At 38.3% G+C, this 23,292-nt stretch overlaps 1 protein-coding gene across 1 annotated transcript; it reads right to left on the bottom strand.

Moving 5' to 3' along the window:
- Positions 1-22,560: 22,560 nt before the first annotated feature.
- PYDC2 (pyrin domain containing 2) lies at positions 22,561-22,925 on the bottom strand. The gene is given in 1 exon segment (XM_032172053.1): positions 22,561-22,925. A coding segment is annotated over 1 exon segment (294 nt). The 3' UTR covers positions 22,561-22,631.
- Positions 22,926-23,292: the final 367 nt, after the last annotated feature.

Genomic DNA, 23,292 nt, shown 5'->3' with positions numbered 1-23,292 from the left:
TAAATCTTCATTAAGTGTTTGGTAAAATTCAGCTGTGAAGCCGTCAGGCCTTTGGCTTTTCTTTGTTGGAATACTTTTTATTACTGCTTAATTCTCATTACTAATAATTTCTCTGTTGATTTTTTTGATGTCTTTATGATTCAATCTTGGTAGGTGGTATGTGTCTAGAACTTTATCCATTTCTTCTAGATTTTGCATTTTATTGACATATACTTGCTCAGAGTAGCTTCTAACAATTCTTTGAATTTCTGTGGTATCAGTTGTAATGTCTCCTTTCTCATCTCTGATATTATTTATTTGGGTCTTATCTCTTTTTTTCTTAGTCTGACTAAAGGTTTGTCACTTTTGTTTGTCTTTTTAAGAAAAAACAACTTTTCATTTTTCTGATTTTTTGAATTTTGTTTCAATTTTATTTATATATCCTTGGGTTTTTATTATTTCTTCTACTAATTTTGGTTTTGGTTTTCTCTTGTTTTTCTAATTCTTTAAGATGTATTATCAGTTGTTTATTTGTAGCACTTTCTCTACTTTATTGACGTAGGTGCTTATAGCTATAAACTTTCCCCCTAGTACTGCTTCTACTGTACCCCATAGGTTTTGGTATGTTGTGTTTTCATTATCATTTGTTTCAAGACATATTTAATTTCCTTCTTAATTTCTTCATTGACCCACTAGTCTTTGAGGAGTATATTATACAATTTCTGTTTTTTTATGGTTTCCAAAATCCCTCTTGTAATTAATTTAAATTTTATTCCATTGTAGAAAGAAGATACTCGATATAATTTCAATTTTTTGAGCTTCTGAAGACTCCTTTGGTGGCCTATATGGTCTATCCTTGAGAATGATTCATGTGCTTAGGAGTAAAATGTGTATTGTGCAGCCATTGAATGAAATGTTCTATTAGGGACATTGGTCTACAGTGCCTTTTCAGTCCAATGCATCTTTATTTATTTTGTCTGAATTATCTCTTCAATCCTGAAAGTTTGATGTTGAACTCTCCAGCTATTATTGTATTGGGATCAAGCTCTCCCTTTAGCTCTAATAATAGTTGCTTTATAAATCTGGGTGCTCCAGTGTTAGGTGCATTTATATTTACGATTCTTATACCTTCTTGCTGAATTGACTCCTTCATTATTATATAATAACTTCTTTGTGTCTCCCCTTTATTTTCAGTCTGTCTTGATAGGTGAGGTGTGTTTCTTTTAGGCTACAGAGTTTGAGGCTTTTTTTTTTTTTAATCCATTCAGCCACTCTATGTCTTCTGAATAGATAAGTTTATTTACATTCAATGTTATTATTTATAATTAAGGACTTACTTCTGCTATTTTGTTTTTTGTTTTCCAGTTGTTCTGTGATCTTGTCTTCCTTTTTTTCTTCCTCCTGTCTTCTTTCTAGTGAAGGTGATTTTCTCTAGTGGTATGTTTTAATTTCTTGCTTTTTATTTTTTGTGTATCTGTTGTATGTTTTTTGATTTAAGGTTACCATGAGGTTTGCAAATAATATCTTATGACCTATTACTTTAAACTGATGACAACTTAACACTGATTGCATAATTATCTGGATTGCCCAGGCAGAGATTCTTGTCCTTTTCCCTTACTTTCTTTCAAACAAACAGAGTTTCTTTCTCTTTCTATGCTAAGTCACCTGGAGCTGTGGGAGAAGTAAAACAGCACTGCTGTGGCCACCACCACTGGAACTGCTCTGGATCAATCCAGAAAGCAGCATGCTACTGGGTCTCATCAAAGGCCTGTGGTAGCCACTGCCTGGCTACGCCCTATGTTTGATCAATGCCCTAAGGCTGTACAAGCGCCAGGTGGGGAAGCCAGACAGGGTGTGTTCTTTCCTTCAGGACAGAGAGTTTTCTCCAGCCTTGGGTAAGTCCAGAGAGTCCACTTGGGATCCAAGGCTGGAGTCAGAAGCTTTAGGAATCTACATGGTGTGCTCTTCTACTCTGGCTGATCTGGCACATAAGCAACAAAACACAGTCCTTCTTATTCTCCTTTCCCCTTTCCACAAGCAGAGGAGTCTCTCCCCGTGGTCAACACTGCCTCAGGCCCACAGCAAGTACCACCAGTGTATTAGTCCATTTTCACACTGCTGACAAAGACATACCCGAGACTGGGAAGAAAAAGAGCTTTCTTGGACTTACAGTTCCACATGGCTGGGGAGGCCTCAGTATCATGGCAGGAGGTGAAAGGCACTTCTTACATGGCAGCGGCAAGAGAAAATGAGGAAGAGGCAAAAGCAGAAAACCCTGATAAAACCATCAGATCTTGTGAGACTTACTCCCTACCACAAGAGCAGTATGGGAGAAACTGCCCGTGATTCAAATTGTCTCCCACCAGGTCCCTCCCACAACATGTGGGAATTATAGGAGTACAATTCAAGATGAGATTTGGGTAGGAACACTGAGCCAAACCATATCATTCCACTCCTGGCCCCTCCAAATCTCGTGTCCTCACATTTCAAAACCAATAATGCCTTCCCAAAAGTCCCCCAAAGTCTTAACTCATTTCAGCATTAACCCAAAAGTCCACAGTCCAAAGTCTCATCTGAGACAAGGCAGGTCCCTTCCACCTACATGCCTGTAAAATCAAAAGCAAGCTAGTTACTTCCTAGATACAATGGGGTTACAGGTATTGGGTAAATACAGTCATTCCAAATGGGGGAACTTGGCCAAAACAAAGAGGACACAGGGCCCATGCAAGTCTGAAATCCAGCAGGGCAATCATATTCTAAAGCTCCAAAATGATCTCCTTTGACTCCATGTCTCATATCCAGATCACGCTGATGCAAGAGAGGTAGGTTCCCATAATCTTGGGCAGCTCCACCCCTGTGGCTTTGCAGAGTATAGCCTCCCTCCTGGCTGCTTTCACAAGCTGGCATTGAGTGTCTGTGGCTTTTCCAGGCACACAGTACAAGCTGTCAGTGGATCTCCCATTCTGGGGTCTGGAAGACAGTGGCCCTCTTCTCATAGCTCCACCAGGCAGTGCCTCAGTAGGGACTCTGTGTGGGGGCTCTGACCCCACATTTCCCTCCCACACTGCCCTAGCAGAGGTTCTCCACGAAAGCCCCACCCCTGCAGCAAACTTCTGCCTGGGCATCCAGTTGTTTCCATACACCCTCTGAAACCCAGGTGGAGGTTCTCAAACCTCAATTCTTGACTTCTGTGCACCCTCATGCTCAACACCATGTGGACGCTGCCAAGGCTTGGGGCTTACACCCCCTGAAACCATGGGTGGAGCTATACCTTAGCCCCTTTTAGCAATGGCTGGGGCAGCTGGGATGCAGGGCACAAAGTCCCTAGGCTGCACACAGCATGGGGACCCTGGGCCCAGCCCACAAAATCATTTTTTCTTCCTAAGCTTCCAGGTCTGTGATGGGAGGGGCTGTCATGAAGACCTATGACATGCCCTGGAGACATTTTTCCAATTGTTTTGGGGATTAACATTCAGCTACTTGTTACTTATGCAAATTTCTGCAGCTGGCTTGAATTTCTCCTCAGAAAATGGGATTTTCTTTTCCATCACATTGTCAGGCTACAAATTTTCCAAACTTTAATGCTCTGTTTCTCTTTTAAAATGTAATGCTTTTAACAGCACCCAAGTCACCTTTTGAGTGCTTTGCCACTTAGAAATTTCTTCTGCCAGATACCCTAAATTATCTCTCGTAAGTTCAAAGTTCCACAAATCTCTAGGGTGGGGGCAAAATGCAACCAGTCTCTTTGCTAAAACATAACAAGAGTCACCTTTGCTCTGATTCCCAACAAGTTCCTCATCTCCATCTGAGACCACCTCAGCCTGGACCTTATTGTTCTTATCACTATCAGCATTTTTGTCAAAGCCATTCAACAAGTCTTTGGGAGGTTCCAAACTTTCCCACATTTTTCTGTCTTCTGAGCCCTCCAAACCACTCCAACCTCTGCCTAATACCCAGTTCCAAAGTGGTTTCCACCTTTCTACCTATTCAGGTATCTTTTCAGCAATGCCCTGCTCTACCGGTACTAATTTACTGTATTAGTCCATTTTCACACTGCTGATAAAGACAAACCTGAGACTAGGGAGAAGGAGGTTTAATTGGACTTACAGTTCCACATGGCTGGGGAGGCCTCAGAATCATGGCAGGAGGCAAAAGGCACTTCTTACATCACAGCCACAAGAGAAAATGAAGATGCAAAAGTGGAAACCCCTGGCAAACCCGTGAGACTTCTTCACTCCCGTGAGAACAGTATGGAGGAAACCACCCCCAGGATTCAAGTTCTCTCCCACTGGGTCCCTCCTATAACACGTGGGAATTATGGGAGTACAATTCAAGATGAGATTCTGGTGAGGACACAGAGCTGAACCATATCAGCCAGCCTACCACCAACATTCACTCCAGGCCCAAGTGGTCTTCAGTCAGCTTTTTGTAAATGCTGCCAGGCCCGGGGCTTTATCTACAGGGCAGTGGGCTCTCCTGTGACATAACACAGGTCCAGAAATGCCATCCAAGAGGCAAAGTATAGAATTGTGGACCCCAAGACCCCATTTGGTGCTCCATCCCACTGTGGCCAAGCTGATACCTAAGCTGCAAGACAAAGTCCCTTTTACTCTTCTATCACCTTTTCTCAAGCAAAAGGAGTGTCTTCCCATAGCCAGCATAGCTGGGAATGCGCTAGGTCACACCTGAAGTGAGCACATCTCTGAATCCCACCCAAGGCCCACAGTGAGTACTGCCTGGCTACCACTGCTGATTATTCAGGGCCCAAGGGCTCTTTAGTCAGCAGATGATGAATCCTGCCAGGGCTCAATCTTTCCCTTTAAGGCAGCGGTTCCCTTCTGGCCCAGGCTATGTCTAGAAATGTCATCTAGGAGCGGGGTCCTGAAATCAGACCCTCACAACTCTGTGGGTGTTCTGTCCTACTCTGGCTAAGCCGGTATCCAAGTTGTAAAACAAAGACCTCTTTACTCTTCCCCTTCCTCTCCATATGAGGAGGGAAGGAGTCTTTCCTGGAGCTGCAAGTTGTGCTGTCTGGAGTTTGGGAGGTGTGGTGCAAGCAATCCCTTGGCCAACCAAGCTGGTATCTCACTAGGTCACTTGCCCCTCAAGGCTGCTAGCTCTGAGCCCAGCACAGCACCAGGACATGCCCAGGAATTGCAGTCCTTATGCCTCAGACTGCTTTTAAAGTTTATTTAGAATCCCAGAGCACTTTAGGCAACAGTGGTGAGGCTTGACACAACTCAGGTTCTGACGATAGGATGGGCACTTCCCTTCTGGCTAGGTCTAAATAATCCCTCCATGGGCTCCAGCTGAGTTCTGCCTGGTGCTGCTTTCCACTGTGACAGGGCAGCCCTGATTTCTAGAGCAAAATCCCTTTATCACTATGCTCTTCCTCCCCCAAGTGCACAGATTCTGTCTCTGTGACATGTGGCTGCTGCTGGGGGGTGGAAGAGGGGTGACATTGGCAACTCAAGATTGTCTCTCCTATCCTCTTTAGTGTCTCCTTCAGTGATATCATGTTAAAACCAGGTACTGTGATTACTCACCTGATTTATGGTTCTTATGAAGGTGATTTTGTGTGTGTGTGTGTGTGTGTGTGTGTGTGTGAATAGTTGTTCAATTTAATATTCCTGCAGTCAAGATGATTAGTGAAGGCTTCTATTTGGACATCTTGCTCTGCCTCCTCTTTCTGCAGGTGTCTTTTTTATATAATGATTTATTTTCCTTTGGGTGGGTACCCAATAGTGGGACTGATGATTTAACGATAGCTCTATTTTTAGTTCTTTGAAAAGTCTCCATCCTGTTTTCCATAGAGGCTGTACCAATTTATATTCCCACCAACAGTGTATAAGCATTTCCTTTTCTCCACATCCTCACCAACAGCTGTTTTTTGTTTTTTGACGTTTTAACAATAGCCATTCTGACTGGTGTGAGATGGTAGGTACTTCACTGTGGTTTGAACTTGCATTTCTCTGATGTTTAGTGATGTTGAGCCCTTTTTCATATGTCTGTGTGGTCACTTGTATGTCTTCTTAGTGATTATAACCAATAAACTTGCAAAGAAGTGTATTCTTTTAGTATTATTTGTTGCTTTGTTGTATATTTTATGCTTCTTTTTCTAACTAGATTTTCATTTCCTCAAGAATAAGAACCTGTCATGCTGTGGTAGCCCTCTAGAGCCTTTTACTGGGCTCAGTGTAGTTAGAAAGTAAATAGATATTTCAGTATTAACTGTTGACTGGTTCCTTCTATTGCCATTTTTTGAAGAGCATCATTTTAGTTGACATTAGTGAGTGATTATAGTGAAGCACACATAAGAAAGACAAAGACGTCACATATCAGCCCCAAGTCACTCTCTAACAATGCCCATTTCCATCATTGAGCAATGTGCTAATTACTACTCTTCTAAAAGGGAGGTAAATCTAATTTCTTTTTTTCTTCCATAAATCAAATTTAATTTCCTACTTTAATGTGCGAAGACATGCTTATAATTGTTTTCCTTTAACCTACTCTGTTTCCAATAAAAACATGGTATCTTACTTAGAAAGAGAGTACTAAATGAGGAAGGAAGAGACTTTTTTTCTAGTCTTTCATTACCACTCAATTTTACTGTGAAATTCCATGGAAATATTGCTCTCTCTGGTCCTCAATTTCCCATTGTATAAAACAAGGTGATTTGATGTGTAATTTTTTCCAGTCTTAACAGCATAAAATTTAGTGATTTAGTCAAGTAAGTTATTTTGCTTAATGTTTGACTATAGCCTCTGAGAAGTCAAATGCATTGCATAAGATAACAATACATACATATATATTTTGATGATTAGAAAAAAACTAATTTAGTAAAAGCACCAAATAAGTATGCAGCTTTATAATAAGTTAGAGCAATCAACGACATCTTCTCCCTTTTTTCCTGCAAACAAATCTAGTTCATCTTGGCAATAAGATAGATGTGGATAGACCTGTGAATACTATTGCAACTAATTCTGCTTCCAGCTACCTTGAGAGAATGCTGAGGTTAGCAAGACAGTGAGGTGGGCAATAAATTGCTTTTTGAATAAATGGATATATTTCACCTTCTATCACAAAACTGCCTAATAAGTGAGTCCCTTGAGCATAACTCAGCATCTATGAAATGTTATGTAATCTTTGCATTTTATCACTTTAATTTAAATAATTCTCCATATTTTACCTTTTTTACAGATAGCCAAGCTTTGTCATCATAATGCCCTGCTAAAAAATCAGCCTTTCCTCTCAGATGGTTACCTATTAGATGTGTCTTTTGCTATAAACAGGAACACCTTGCACGTATAGTTTATGCCGCCTTTCAAATGAGAAAGGAAAAGAGACTTTCTAGAATTTTCGTTGTGCTGGATTCCTAGAAATTAGAGTGTGAATAATGGCCACTGAGTTTCATGTGCAAGTTGTTTATATTTTTAAGGTATGTATAAATGTCCGAAAGCCTCACATTCATAAAACGTACCCATCCAGAAACTTTCATGCATTTCCAACTATTTAATGTGTAATAACAATATAAAAAAATTTAAAAATGGAAATTTCTCTAGTCTAATGCCATCTGTTTATAAATTTTTTTGTGGGTAGCATTTCCTTTCAGCCTTTGCTCATAAGCAGACATAATTTACGAAGCTGAAGTCAGTGTAGAGCTATAATTTTACATTTGGCTTTTCTACATTGCATATTAGGAAATATTTTTTTATTCTGCCTCATAGTCATTACAATGTGAAATGGCAGCTTAACGTTCTGTTTCTCATGCTCAAACTCAGGCCACATGGTACTCTTTCACCATTTCTTGTATACAGGCCATGATTTTTGGCCTCAGAACCTTTACATGTGTCGTTTCTGAGTCTTACAATCTAGGCCCATCTCCACATGTCCAAATTCTACTCATTTTTGAAGTTTAAGTTATACAAGTAAGACTTCAGTGAATGTTTTCTGATGGCCTTTTTTGTACCCTATAAATAAATATAAATATCATTTATTAATTAAAAATAAGAGGGGCTGGGTGCAGTGGCTCTCGCCTATAATCCCAGCACTTTGGGAGGCCAAGGCGGGTGAATCACCCAGCCTGGCCAACATGGCGAAACCATGTCTCTACTAAAAATAGCCAGGCGTGGTGGTGGGCGCCTGTAATCCCAGCTTCTCAGGAGGCTGAGGCAGGAGAGTCACTTGAACCCGGGAGGCGGAGGTTGCAGTGAGCCGAGATCGTGCCATTGCATTCCAGCCTGGGCAACAGAGAGAGACTCTATCTCAAAAACAAAAAAAAAAACAAACAAAACCCAAAACAAAACAAAAACAAAAACAAACAAACAAAAAAACAAGGAAGTAAGAAAAAGGAAGAAAGAATAAACCCAGTTTAAGTTCCCCATTTTTTAAAATTTTATTCTAGTGTTCTTCCTCTTCTACCATACTGATCACCACCCTCACATAAGTACAATCACTAAGTATTGAAAAAATCCAGATAATGACTTATAATAACAAAAATTAATTTATTTTTAAAATCCTCAACAATAACAATAGGTTTGTTAATAAATCCATAAGTTGTGTTGATTCACCTGGTATCAGGGATAGGGAATTTGAACTGTCATCTCAGGAGAAAATTCTGCCTAGGACAGAAGGTTGTTATTTTTCAGGACCATAACCTATACCCTTCTCTGAGTGTTCTTGAAAGAAGTCAAAACACTGAAGATACATGTGACCCTAGAGTAGACCAAGCCAGATAACTGTACTAATGAGGTGAGTAAATTTATCACTGCTGCTTAGTAAACAAGGGATAAAAATGCTTGTCTGAGCTCCAGATTTTGGGGAGCAGGTATCTGAAGAAGAGTATTTCTAAAATTAGATTATTCTGTAGAAGAAAAGCCAACAGTCCTATAACCTGTTACGTTTCACACGTGATTTTCACATCTCTCCAGTTCATTCTTACAATACCTAGTAAGAAAGAAGGGGTTTCTTATTCCCAATTTACAGATTAGAAAAAATAAGGCTCAGATCATCTTAGAGAGACTTGTACAAGAGCTTTGCAAACATAGTTCTTCCCCTGACCAAATTCTCACACTTTTTCCCACAATGTAATATTGCTCTAGAAAAATGTCTTCATATAATTGCAATTTAAAGTGTTTACATTTATCAAGGATCTATATAAAATACAACATATATATACAAAATTTTAACTAGTTTTTTTCCTCTACTCTGTCTTTCCCAATTATGTCCTCAGGGAAATCTCATGAAAAAGCTGCTCATCTTTCATATAACATCCACCCCTTCTTCCCATCTCATCTTCCATATAACATCCACACCTTCTTCCCGTCTCATCTTTCATATAACATCCACCCCTTCTTCCCATCTCATCTTCCATATAACATCCACACCTTCTTCCCGTCTCATCTTTCATATAACATCCACCCCTTCTTCCCGTCTCATCTTTCATATAACATCCACCCCTTCTTCCCATCTCATCTTTCATATAACATCCACCCCTTCTTCCCATCTCATCTTCCATATAACATCCACCCCTTCTTCCCATCTCATCTTTCACATAACATCCACCCCTTCTTCCCATCTCATCTTTCATATAACATCCACCCCTTCTTCCCGTCTCATCTTTCATATAACATCCACCCCTTCTTCCCATATTCTAAACCAATTTTCTTTTTCTGGGGACAGTAAAATCTGTTGGGCACAACAACTTCCAGTGAGTGCTATACTTTCTTCCAGGTGTGAACTGCTTTCAGTGAGAGCTATAGCTCTTTCTAGGCACTGCCACTTTTGCTTGGTCCACGTCTGCTTCTTGAGATCCCCATGTCCATTGCATAAAGTAGCTGTTTCCACTACATTCTGCCATGTTCCAGCCACCCTTGTACACTATGTTCACTAACCCCACAGTCTCCACTAGGCCCTGTAAGCCAGTATCATTGAATGTTTTTGTTCAAGTCCTGGAAATTTCACTGGATAGAGTTATGTAATTATTTCTCTTACCCTTCTTATATTTTATTCAGTTAGCAGTATGTCAAATTATCAAAGCAATAATACCCGATACCTTAACTAACCTATAGAAATTTCACTGAAAATAATTATCTTATTTATTACTTATTTGCTTCCTCTCTCAGAGCCAGGAATAAGTTTATGAGAGACCCCTTTGCTGTGACAATTAAAACCTCATTGATCAAACAGTCCTGACTCATTCCTTATCTCTTCTCTTAGACATTTTCTCCAGACCCCTCAGTTTCCCAGGCAGATATCTGAAAGCCTTACCCCCTCATGGTTACATATTAATTGATCTAAAATATGGCATTACAATGAACAATTAATGGGCTGTAAAAAAAGAGAATTCACTTGGCCTCGACTTGCAGAAAATTCTCTTTAAAGTGACACAAATTTAATGCTTTAATATTACATTTCCTTTTTTCTACAGATCAAATTTCACTACTTGGTTCTGCAGTGAATAATATTTGCCTAACCTTAATAATGTAAACACGCTGAATTTTATTTTTTCAAGTTGTAAGCAAAGCATAGGAGTGTCAAATCTGGGTAGGGCATAGTGGCTCACACCTGAAATCCCAGCCCTTTAGGAGGCTGAGGCGGGTGGATCACCTGAGGTCAGGAGTTCAGGACCAGCCTGGTGAACACATAGTGAAACTCTGTCTGTACTAAAAGGTACAAAAATTAGCTGGGCATGCTGGCACACGCCTGTAGTCCCAGCTACTTGGGAAGCTGAGGCAGGAGAATCGCCTGAACCCAGGAGGCGGAGGTCGCGGTGAGCTGAGATTGCGCCATTGCACTCCAGCCTGAGCGACAGAGCAAGACTCCATCTCTCAAAAAAAAAAAAAAAGTCTCAAATCTATAAACCATTGAAATGTTAAAATGTTTAAAATGATAAAACTCTTATGTACTAGGAAAGAAGGAGAGATAGGAGTAAGTTTGTATTATACGAGAGCAAAGAATACATCTTTTGTTTTTGGAATCATCTACTACTGCTGAACACTGATGGATCAAGAAATTGAGAAAATTATGTTTATTTCTCAAACTTATGGGCAATGGAGTGAGTAGTTGTAGGTACCCACCAGAAAAACGCAAATCAGACAAGGTAAAGTCAGTCACCTCTTGCAGTGGATCTGCAATGAGGAGGTGGAGTGGGAGACTTACTTTTGATTTTATGCTCTGCCTGCGATCTTATGAGAATATTTTAGGGATCAAGTCCTTATGTTTGCTTTAATAGACTTTAATAAACTTCTTTTTAATTTTCTTATGGAATTCACCCATTCTAAGTGATACCCTTGAACTACAGGTTAAGGAGCATCAGCCTATTGTTGACACACAGCAGGGATCCCCAGAAGTTTCTCTCACTCCGTGTCTCTGACAGGCAAGAAAGCAAGAAAGATCAGCCACTAGTTGTCATGATAATGCTTAAAGATCAGAAACTAAACCTTTTTTTTTTTTTTTAGACGGAGTCTCACTCTGTCACCCAGGCTGGAGTGCAGTGGCGCAATCTCGGCTCACTGCAACCTCTGCCTCCTGGGTTCAAGAGATTCTCCTGCCTTAGCCTTCCAAGTAGCTGGGGTGCACACCACCACATCCAGCTAATTTTTGTATTTTTAGCAGATACAGGGTTTCACCATGTTGGTCACGCTGGTCTTGAACTCCTAACATCAGGTGATCCACCGTCTCTCAAAGTACTGGGATTATAGGCATGAGCCACCTTGCTCAGCCTAAACCCTTATCTTACCCTGACTTCTCTACCATCACCTCCTCTGCCTCCTTACCCATGCTATTTGCCAGAGCCCAAAACCAGGTCCAGTGATGGCCTCTTGTGATTCCTAAGCAGTACAGTTACTCAGTTAATTATAAACATGCTTTCATAAAATGCATAGCTAAATCCCATGCTCTCCACAAAAGAAAATTTTGTAATGCAGCTAAATAGAAACACGACACAAGCTTTATGAAGAAACATGGAAATGCCACATATGAAGAAAGAGGGCTGCCTTCAGTCATTTTCTGGTGACTGGTGACTGCGCTGTCTGACAACTTACCTACGCTCTGCTTCATCACTTGGGGGAATGCTGTGCGCCTGTACAGCCCTTTGGAGCCACTATATTCATGTTAATAAAAAGTATACAGAAGAAAATTTGCTCTCTTCCAAAATTACAAGGCAAGTGTTTGTTAACTAACCAGTAGCCATACAATTTTTATATCATAACATCTAGGAAGCCCTAAAAAAAAGCATTCATTTGTTGACAAAGAAACTATAAATACATGATCAAAAATGGTCAACCGAATCACCATAGAGATGAAGGGTTTTTTTCCTAAGATCACACAAAATGAGTATGGAAAGAAAAGCTATGAGTCACTTGTGCATCAAACCTTTACCATCCTCTTTGAAGGTAGAACTATAAAAATATTTTTTCTGTATCCAAATTACAATCCATATGTGATGACTATTAAAAATAGGATATTTTGGGGATCACAAATACTGTTATCAGCTGTTTTTTTTTAAGTCTGTAATGAATGTCATTTTTCCTTGTAGAAAGAATTTTCTAAATTATCTGGATCATCTCAAGGTTATAAAGTGGCAAACCGTTCTTGTCCTTCATTTCTTTCATCTTCTGAAGTAATTCTCTAAGCAGTTAGAAAGCATTTAGGCACACTGTTGATTTGCAGCCTGTGATGATTTTTTTTTATATGACCATAAACACTAAATTTTGGATGGCCTATATCGTGCATGATACTGATTCTCAGATAGCAAGGAATTAAGTGAATTTCAAAACTTCAGCTCACCAGAAGAAACCCAGAGATTTTATCTACCCATGTGTTTAAACTGTGCAGTCATTAAAAAAAAAAAAAAAATGGTACTGTAGCTCCAAGCCTGGACGTGATCCCTGATCATCTTTGACATTTTCAAAAACAGAAAATTATTTGGCTTTATTTTAAATGTCACCCTCTGCAGGTGAGGAATGTATTTATTTACGAGAGTGCAGGAGGGAACAAACTGTGCTGATGCTCACTGTCTACAGAATGTTTAATAGACTCGACCACATTCTTGTAAAATAGAATTTGGGTATTTGCTGGATCATACAGAGGCAATCATCAAAAGGAAAGCTCTTACTTACTGTTCAGAAGCAGTGGGGTGTAGAGGGAAGTTTCCTGGTTTAAGAGGTAGAATGTAGGATTTGAGTCCCAACTTCATCAGTCACTAGCTCTGAGTCTTTGGACAAGTCAACTACTCCCATAGGCCTCTGTTCCCACATCTGTAAAAGGAAAGTTAGCACTAGCTCTTTGGTCACTTCAAAAGCCTTTTATTTCTCAGAAAGTCATGAATGCCTTATTCTCAGTCTCCCCATTTGTAAAATAGGGCAAAAATTTCATGCCCTGATAATTTCTTAAGCTATGAGAATATAGATGTGAACCCACTTTCAAAATAAAAAGCTACCAACTTTAAGATGTTAGTTTTATTTATCCATATATTTCAAAACAATAATATATTGGGAAAGACTATTGCCTCTATTTTTCTTAAATACTTATCATTTTATTCTAACCAAGTAACAAATTAAGAAATTTGGCTAGACCCTAATTTGTTTGAGTTGGTTGGGCTATTTCTTATTTATTCACTCTATGGACAGCTTATCTCTCAGGAACAGATACAGATTTTTCTTTTTTTTTCTGACAAGAACATGAATAGGTGAATCTTTGGACCTGTCACCCTCTAAGTCTATATTGAAAGCCTGCAGTATAGCTAATGATATAAACGGAAAATGGCCAGATACAATTACAGTCATCAGAGTCAATACCTTTTCTTTTCCCTTTGGAGCAGTATCACACCATTGTCATCCGAGAAATGCGGTGACATTTCATTTCCAGAGGAAAGAAACCTCAGAGCAATTCTGAAGCAGTTTCATGCTTTCTTATGTAGAGCTCTTCATTGTACTGTCCTTCTTCCATTGTTTATGGTTATAAATTTGAGACTAAAAGGAATTCTAGACTGACTATTCTTTGTGAAGATATCTCCCCTGTCATTCCTTTAGCTGCACAAAATCCTTCCCTACAATCTCTACTGCTACCCTTATCAAACTGAATTTGTCACTATTCACTGTCTTGCCCTTTACTTTCCTACTTCTGCTCATGCTGTTCCTCCGGTTGGGCATCCTTTCCCCAGTTGAACGTGGCAAAATCTCCATCCTTCAAAGTCTATTGAAATGCCAACTACTGATACAGACTTGCTTGACATTCTTGAAGGCTTGAATGTTTCCACCCCCTGGAATCCCCTAGCCTTATTTCCATATCTCGTTCAAGACACTTATCACATGTGCTCTTATTGTTTATCTACCATTCTTCTCTACCCTTTCGGATCAAAGTCCTTTGAAGGGGGGGATGTGATCCTCCCAGTGTTTCCCAAAGGACTCATATGTAAGAATTAGTGTTAATGTTACATGAGTGAGTACAGATTATTATATTTAAATGCTACCCATGGTCTCAGGCTACTAGTAAAACCAAGAACTCATTACATTAACAACTGAATCTTGTTAGTTTTCAGTCCCCAATCTCCAAAGGAAATTCAGTCCCCAGGGGACAGAGTCCTTTTCACCTAAATATTCATCTCTGTGCTAGCTGTCATGCCTTCCTTCTTTGCATGCCCATATCTTAGCCATCCTTAAAAAGCCAGACTAAGTGCTCCTCAAGATGCCATCCCTAAATCGTAGGATTTCATTTTACCCTTCTTTGAACTTTGATTAGCACTTTGTATGACTTATTTCCCCAACAATAGAGTTAACTTCACCTCCACTACCACCACCAACTGTTCTTCCCTAACCCCAGGCCACGCCTTCACCTCTCCAAATCATACAAACACACACACAATATCTAGCCTCTCTGAGGGCAACCAAGTGTATTTAATCTCTATAGTTCTTATATTACCTAATACGCCAACAAGTATATAGTGGTGTATCACTAAACATTTTAAAAAGCACACCAATTGTAGAGGTCAAATTCAATGGACTTCCAGAGTTTGCTTTTTAATTGCTCTATCATGATGGTACAGTCTGGTATTATTTGACAAAAATAGCGATAAAGCATAGGGGCTCCAGTATTCTGACTCAGACCCTTATTAGATGTGTAGTTATATCTTAGTTTCAATATTTTAAACAGTAGAATGTAAATACAGTCAGCCCTCCATATTCATGGGTTCCACATCTGTAGATTCAATCAATGACAGATAAAACATATTTGAAATAAAAAAGGATTGCATTTGTCCTGAACATATACAGACTTTTTTCTCGTTATTATCCTCAAACAATATCATATAAAAATCACTTACATAGTATTTACATTGTATTAGCTATTGTAAGTAATCTAGAGGTAATTTAAAGTACACAGAGGATGTGTGTAAGTTATATACAAATGTTATACTATTTTATAGAAATGACTTGAATATCGTGGATTTTGGTATTTGTGGGGGCTCCTGGAACCAATCCCCTTATGGGTACACAGAAAGGACTGTCATAGTCAAAGCTGGCTACATAATCTGCAGAGCTGGTGGAAAATGCAAATACAGGGCCCCGGGAATAAAGGAAGAACTGGTCAGTCTCCTCTTCCCAAAGGCTTTCCACTCAGTGGGTGAAGGATTGCATCCTAAAAGAATTAAGACGCTGGACTGAATTTTGTATCTGGATTAGAGGAGGGTGAGAGGCTCTTACTAAGTTATCTGCCCAATGCTCTATGGGCAGAGAGTAATGGTAGAATGCTGACCCCTCAGCAACCAGGCTACCTCCCTGGACAAAAGGTGGCAGTGGACATAAAGGAAAGGGCAGGGCGCCTAGAACCTGTCTCAGGGAGGTGAGGTGATGGGAAGCAGGACAGTACATGTGCCCAGGGTCTAATCTGACACACATGCTCCTCTGTCCTATCAGACTTAGCTTACAAAACACAAATTCAGATATGAAATTATTAAGACTTTCAAGACAGCAAACAGCTGTAGAACATTATACCCCAAGCGCAGGGTCTCCTGAGTATAGGGCTTCGTGCAACTGCAGTGGTTGCAGGCCCATGAAGCCACACTAAAAATAGTAACAAATTTCTTGCATTGATGGAAAGCCTACATTTGCATGCATTGAATAGCAAAAACACAAAGTTTTAAGATTTAATTTGCTGTTTATACAGAAACATTGGAAATGAGAGTATGAATATGGAGCTAGCTACAATATGAACATTCCCCTTTTTTTCTTTCTGGAACCCCTATTCCAAAAAAAAAAAAAAAAAAACAGAAGAAGAAGAAAGAAAGGAAAAAACACAAGCAAGAAAGTGAACAATAAGCAAATTCCATTTTTTTGCTTAACTAGGAGATTTAAAAATCCACAAATTCAGATGTGTAGTCTAAAGCAGCTAAAACTGACTTTAGCCCCATAGGACACAGTGGCATAGGGAACAGTGGTGCATTATAGAGAGGGCAAGTTTCCAGAAGGATGAAAAGTAGCAGCAAGTCAGAACAAAATGTGCATTCCCTGGAGGTCAAGAGCCTTTGGGAAAGGAAATTTGGAGAGCTGAGTGTTTTGAGAAGGGATAAGATGAAATAGCCTAAGATTGGAAAAAACCTACACGTGGGGTAAAATGGGGGGAAAAAAGTCAAAATGTGAGTTAAGCCTTTATAAATTCAGAAAGATCCACAAAAATACAGCTTCTGCTGGTGACAGGATCAGCTGTGTCCCTTCGGCAAGAACTGTGTTCCTTTGTTGAATTAACCAAAAAGAGACTTGGGGAACCTGGAACAGGAAGAAGTCCTTCTAAGCCCAGATTGGTTTAGAGAAATTGAGGAGGTGTATCTTCACAAAGAAACAAACAGTGGAGCTCTATTTGAAGAAAACAGGTGGTATTGGTTGCAGCAGAGGAGAGAGTGTTTGAGAGAAAAATCCTGGAAGACTACAATATGCTTGCTTCTCAATTACCCCTTCCCAGACCTTTGCAGGAAACACAAAAGGAATATTTAACACATTCAACCGAATATTATAAGATGATCTGACACAGCCTTGATAAAAGAAACTGTAAGATGGTAAAAAGAAATTTGAAGAGAAAAAAAAGAAACTATAAGAAACGAAGTCGAAAACAGAGAAACATAACTTACTGTCAGAAAAAGATGTACCAGAAAGTATATTGTCATGTAATATATGAAAATTATAACCAAAAATGTAATATTAAGTTTAAAATTTAATAAAGCAATCATGGCTACAAAAAATAATAACAAAATTGAAATACAGGAATTCAGGGAAAGAGGTGACATACAGGTGGAGGTAAAATATGAGCTGACAAGTCACAAGAAGCACAAAGGAGAATGGATATTGTGAAAAATTTAGTAAAATAATTCAGAATAGAAATAAATTTAAATAAAGGCATTGAATTAAAACATTTAGTGAAAAATGATAGACATGGACTGGAATGAACATGGAATAAAGAAACAAAGTAGAGTAAAAATGACAGCTATAGAAGTTTGGCAAAGCAGATCAAATATAAACATCAAGTAATTTCTGAAGAAAAAAGTGATAAAAAGAGAGAGAAAATATTTAAAAATATAACTGAAGGAAATTTTTTCTGGTATAAGAAGACTTAAATTCACATTTTGAAAGAGAATATCATGTGGCACGGAGAAGTAACTCAGATCAGTCAACATAGAGCTTTTTCCAAAAAAGTTACTAGACTTTAAACAAATTATCGTTTTTGGGCAGTCAGGAAAAAGTTCAAGTCATAATAAAGTGAAAAAAACATGTTAGCCTCAGATTACTCCATGGCAACATTCAATGGCAGAAGATAATGAAAAATCTCTTATTTAAGGAAATAAACTGTAACCTAAGGAATTTCCATCAAGCCAACCTGAGTTCCAAGTATAAAAGAGACAGATTAACAGCTGATCCCAGGAGCCTTTCTGAGAGAAAACAAAAAAGGAACTGGAAGACAAACTTTAGCCAATAAATAGATAACTAGGGCAATGTAAAATGAGTGGCAGTAAAAGAAGTTATTTGATTGTAGTACAAAGACATTTTTGAAAATATTAGGAGTAGATGGCAAGATAGACTATAAATAACATAAATGCTGATGATCTAGAAAAAAATACAATTAATATAAATGAGAGGAGGAAGGTGGAATTGAAGCTAGAAGTTAGAATAAAGCTGGAAGATGGCCAGTAGTAACTGGGACTCAAAAGATAATATCTAAGGGTCAAATAAAGTAATAGAATAGGCATATTTTACACCACAAAGATAAATATTAAGAAAGTTAATTGTGTTGACTGAAATTGGGTGAGAGGAGAAACCACACAAACTTTAGCAGATACTTTATGGGAACTTAGAGAACTATTAAAATTTAAGAACTATTAAGAATTGGATCAAATAACACTAAAATAGAAGACTTTCATTTACTTATTTCAATCCAAAAGAGATCAATATTGAAAATCTAAATAACATAATCAAAAAGGCATCTGATTGATATATCTTAAATTATGTGCCTTGATGATAAGGAATAAATACTTGGTTATCCTTAGTTTTTCAGGTCAGATTCAAGAAAACTGATGAGACAAACAAGAAATGTCAACAAATTCTCCAAAATGAAAACAACACAGAACATATTTTCTAATATCAGTATAATAATACTGGAAAATAACAAGAAACAAAATAACTCTTCTTCAAAGCATCGGCTGATACGGTTTGGTAACCAAACCTTATCTTGAATTGTAATCCCCATAATCCTTCATGGGAGGGACACAGTGGGAGGTAATTGAATCATGGAGGTGGTTTCCTTCATGTTGTTCTCATGATAGTGAGTTCTCAAGAGATCTGATGGTTTTATAAGGGTGTGGCATTTCCCCTGCTGGCACTCATTCTCTCTCCTGCTGCCCTGTGAAGAGGTGCCTTCTTCCATGATTGTAAGTTTCCTGAGGCCTCTCCAGACATGAGGAATTGTGAGTCAGTTAAACCTCTGATCTTTATAAATTACCCAGTCTCAGGTATTTCTTCATAGCTGCATGAGAATGGACTAATACACCAGTGATATGGTCTGGCTCTGTGCCCCCACCCAAAACTTATGTTGAATTGCAACTTGAATTATAATCTCCACGTGTTGGGGGAGGGACCTTGTGGAAGCTGACTAAATCATGGGGATGGTTTCCAAACGCTGTTCTCATGAGAGTGAGTGAGTTCTCACAAGATCTGATGGTTTTATAAGGGCTTTCCTCCCTCTTTATGCTGCACTTCTCTCTCCTGCCTCCCTGTGAAGAAAGACATGTTTGCTTCCCCTTCCACCATGATTGTAAGCTTCCTGAGCCCTCCCCAGCATGTGGAACTGTGAGTCAATTAAACCTCTTTCTTTATAAATTACCCATTCTCAGATACGTCCTTATAGCAACATGAGAGCAGACTAATACAACCAGCATATTAAAAATATAACAGATAGGGTTTATTCCCAAATTGCAATGATGCTTAATTCTCAGTGATTATAATATTATATTAATAAATCTAAGGAGAAATATTATTGGAACTAATTTAAAATCTGTTCATAAAAAATACTAAATAAAAGATGAACTGATGGATGATAATATAAATAAGTAAATGTACAACCGTAATCATGAGACATATCTTTCAGCACAAAGCATAATGCTTTGAAGTGACACATTAAGAATTTGCACTAAATTCAGGACAAAGCAAATACTTGCTAGAGTCATTTTTACTTAATATTATACTAACACTAAGAAGAAAAAGGACTTATAAGTCTAAAAATTGAAAATGAGGACATTGATGAAATTTGTAAATGGGATAATCATATTCCTTGAACATTTAAGCAACTTAAGTCAGAGAATTTAGTAATATAGCAAGGTACCAAATTATAAATCAAAAATCAGGCTGGGCAACGTGGCTTACACCTGTAATCTCAGCACTTTGGCAAGCCAAAGCGGGTGGATCACATGAGGTCAGGAGTTCGAGACAAACCTGGCCAATACAGTGAAACCCTATCTCTTCTAAAAACACAAAAATTAGCCAGGCACAGTGGCATATGCTCATAATCCCAGCTACTCGGGAGGCTGAGGCAGGAGAATCACTTGAATCTCGGAGGTGAAGGTTGCAGTAAGCTGTGATCACGCCACTGCACTCCAGCCTGGGCAACAGTGTGAGATTTCATCTCAAAAATAAAAATAAAAATGAAAATAATGCATATATACAGGAAATAAGCTAGAGGATAAAGTGAGGGAAAAATACATTTAAGACAGCAGTAAAATAAAAATAAAAATTTTTTGGAAAAACTTAAGTGTTTACATTTTATATAAGGGAAGTTTCAGAACACTGCTGAACGTCTCAAAAGAAGAACTGAACAAATTAAAAGACGTCCCTTCTTATTGAATAGAAAAAATCAACACTAGAAGGATGTCAGTTTCCATCAAGTTTTTAATAAAGTAAGGTAATATTAAAAAAATAACTAACATGCCTTTGTTTTTGCATTGTTGTGATGATGGTTTCTTATTTTGTTGTTTGTGTATTTTTGTTTGTGCAATGAAACTAGAAAGCTAATTTTGAAGTTCATAAATAAAACTAAACCAGCAAGGCGAGGCAGAAAAATCTCTTACAAAGAAAAGCAATAAAGTAAAGATCCTCTTTGCTGACAGATATTAAAATATATTACAGATGCTCCTCAACTTACAATATAGGGTTATGTCCTGATAAATCGATCAAAAGTCAAAGATATCATTAGTATAAAATGTGTTTAATACCTCAATAAGCCCATTGGAAAATAAATCATAAGTTGAACCATATTTAAGTCAGGAAACATCTGCATATAGCTTCTATATTTAAAGCATTTTGATATTGGTGCATGAAGAGACAGACCAATGATACATGTAGAACGTCAAGAAATAACTAGCCAGGTGTGGTTGTGCATGCCTGTAATCCCAGCTACTTGGAAGGCTGAGGCAGGAGAATCACTTGAAACTCGGTGGTGGAGTTTGCAGTGAACCAACATCATGCCACTGCACTCCAGCCTGGGCAACAGAGCGAGACTCCATCAAAAAGAAAGAAAGAAGAAAGTAAGAAAGCAAGAAAGCAGGAAGGAAGGAAGGAAGGAAGGGAGGGAGGGAGGAAGCAAGGAAGGCAGGCGAGAAAGCCAGATATATTAGGAAGTTTACTATCTTACATCTCAAATCTGTAGGGAAAAGATGAGATTGCAATAAAGGTTCTGGTATCATTGGCTGGCTGCCTGAAAAGAAGAATGCTGGATACATATTTCATACCTTTGTTGGGAAAAAGTGGCTAAATAGATTAAAGATTTAAAGGCAAATATTAAAATGTAACCATGAATGAATCAGGAGTAAAGATAGCAGAATCATTTTATTCCCTTGGACTAGGAAAGGTCTATGACTCTAATCTGGAAGCCATAAAAGTAGTGATAGATTAATGCACATACATAAAATTGTAGTCTTCTGCTGTGGGGAAAATCATAAGCAAAGTCAAAAAGAAAAAGAATTGCAACTCATATCCAGATAGTACTAATCTCTCAGACATAAAAGGAGTTCCTAGAATCAATGAGAAAAAGACAAAACAAAAATGCAATAAAAAAGAAAAATTGTCAAGAGTATGAATAAATAGTTCATTGAATGGAAATATTAATGGTCTTTAAAGATATGAAAAGATGATAAACATTCATTGTCTCATTTTTTGCATTTTTAACAGATTTATTGAGATATAATTCACATATCACACAACTCAGACATTTAAAGAATACAATTAAATGTTTTTAGCTTATTCACAGATATGTACCATCATCACCATAGTTGATTTCAGAATATTCTCGTCACCTTGAAAAGCAATCTTAAATGTTTTAGCTACTACTCCCTATTCCCCTCTACTCACCGACTCTCCTTCCCAGTCCTAAGCAACCTCTTATCTACTTCTGACTCTATAAATTTGGCCATTCTGAACTTTCCTATGAATGGAATCATATCATATGTGATGTGACCATATAATATTTTGTCTTTTATGACAGGTTTCTTTCATTTAGCATAGTGTTTTCAAGGTTCATTCATGTTTAAGCATGTGATCAATACTTCATTTTGTCGAATAATATTTCATTAGCTGCATATACCATAATTTGTTTATTCATTTGTCCATTCACAGACATTAGGTTGTTTCCACCTTTTGGCTATTGTATACAATGACACTGTAAACATTTGTATTTATATGTTTTTATTTCTCTTGATTATGTACTTATAAATAGAATATTAGATCATATGAGAACTCTGTTTATCATTTGAGAAATTACCATCCTGTTTTCCAAAGTGGCTGCACAATTTCACATTCCGATAAGCAGTATATGAGGATTCTAGCTTCTCCACATCTGTGCCAATGCTTGTTATTAGCTAACTTTCTATTCTAGCCAGCCTAGTGGATAGGAAGTGGTATCTCATTATAGTTTTGATTTGCATTTCCCTGAGTACTAAAGTTGTCAGGTATCTTTTCTTTTAATGTTTGTGAATTATTTCACCTTTATTTATCTCAATATACTGGTGATATAGATATTTCATATATAACAAGGTTAAGTGACATGTGCATGTAAAACGGAGGCAGAACCAAGGCTAAAGCAACAGCTAGCTCAGCCATCAACTCACTATCCCTGAGGGGTTAAGATGGAGGCATCACACGACGTTCATCAGCTCTCCCAGACAGATGCATTTGATTCATCTTTTCAAAGACCTGGATGGCTGCCATCCCTGCCCAGTAGCTGCAGGAGTGGCTGGTGAAGATTTCTACCAGTTGCTTCCCATTAGCCTTGTCTACCTCCTTCTAGGGGACCGTCTGTAGCTCCTTTCCCAGGGAGATTGCTCTGATCAGAGACTTGAACTTGCTCAACTCATCCTGGATGAGCTGCTCCAGAAGAGCCTGCAGGTTGAAGTCCACCTGTGCAGAAGATGCCATCTTGTCCTATGTGGGAGCTCTCCCAATGCCTGGCCCTATGCTCTGGTTCTCACACCTTTTCATATACTAATAAGTATATCTTTTTATATCTTTTAAGGAGAAATATCAATTCAGATTTTTGCTCATTATAAAATTGCATTATTGTCTTTTTATTGCTGAGTTGTAAGAGTTCTTTATATAGTCTAGGGACAGGTCCTTCATCAGATATGCAATACGCAAATCTTTGCTCCCATTCTGTGAGTTGTCTTATCAGTTTAATGATGGTGTCCTTTAAGGTATAAATGTTTTTCATTTTGATTAAATCAAATTTATCTATTTTTTTCTTGTTGTTTATTCTTTTGATGTCATGTCTAAGAATCTTTTGCCA

This window comes from Hylobates moloch, unplaced genomic scaffold (genome assembly GCF_009828535.3).
Source record: "Hylobates moloch isolate HMO894 unplaced genomic scaffold, HMol_V3 SCAFFOLD_13, whole genome shotgun sequence".
Taxonomy (NCBI): Eukaryota; Metazoa; Chordata; class Mammalia; order Primates; family Hylobatidae; genus Hylobates; species Hylobates moloch.
This window is presented reverse-complemented; position numbering and strand designations above follow the sequence as displayed.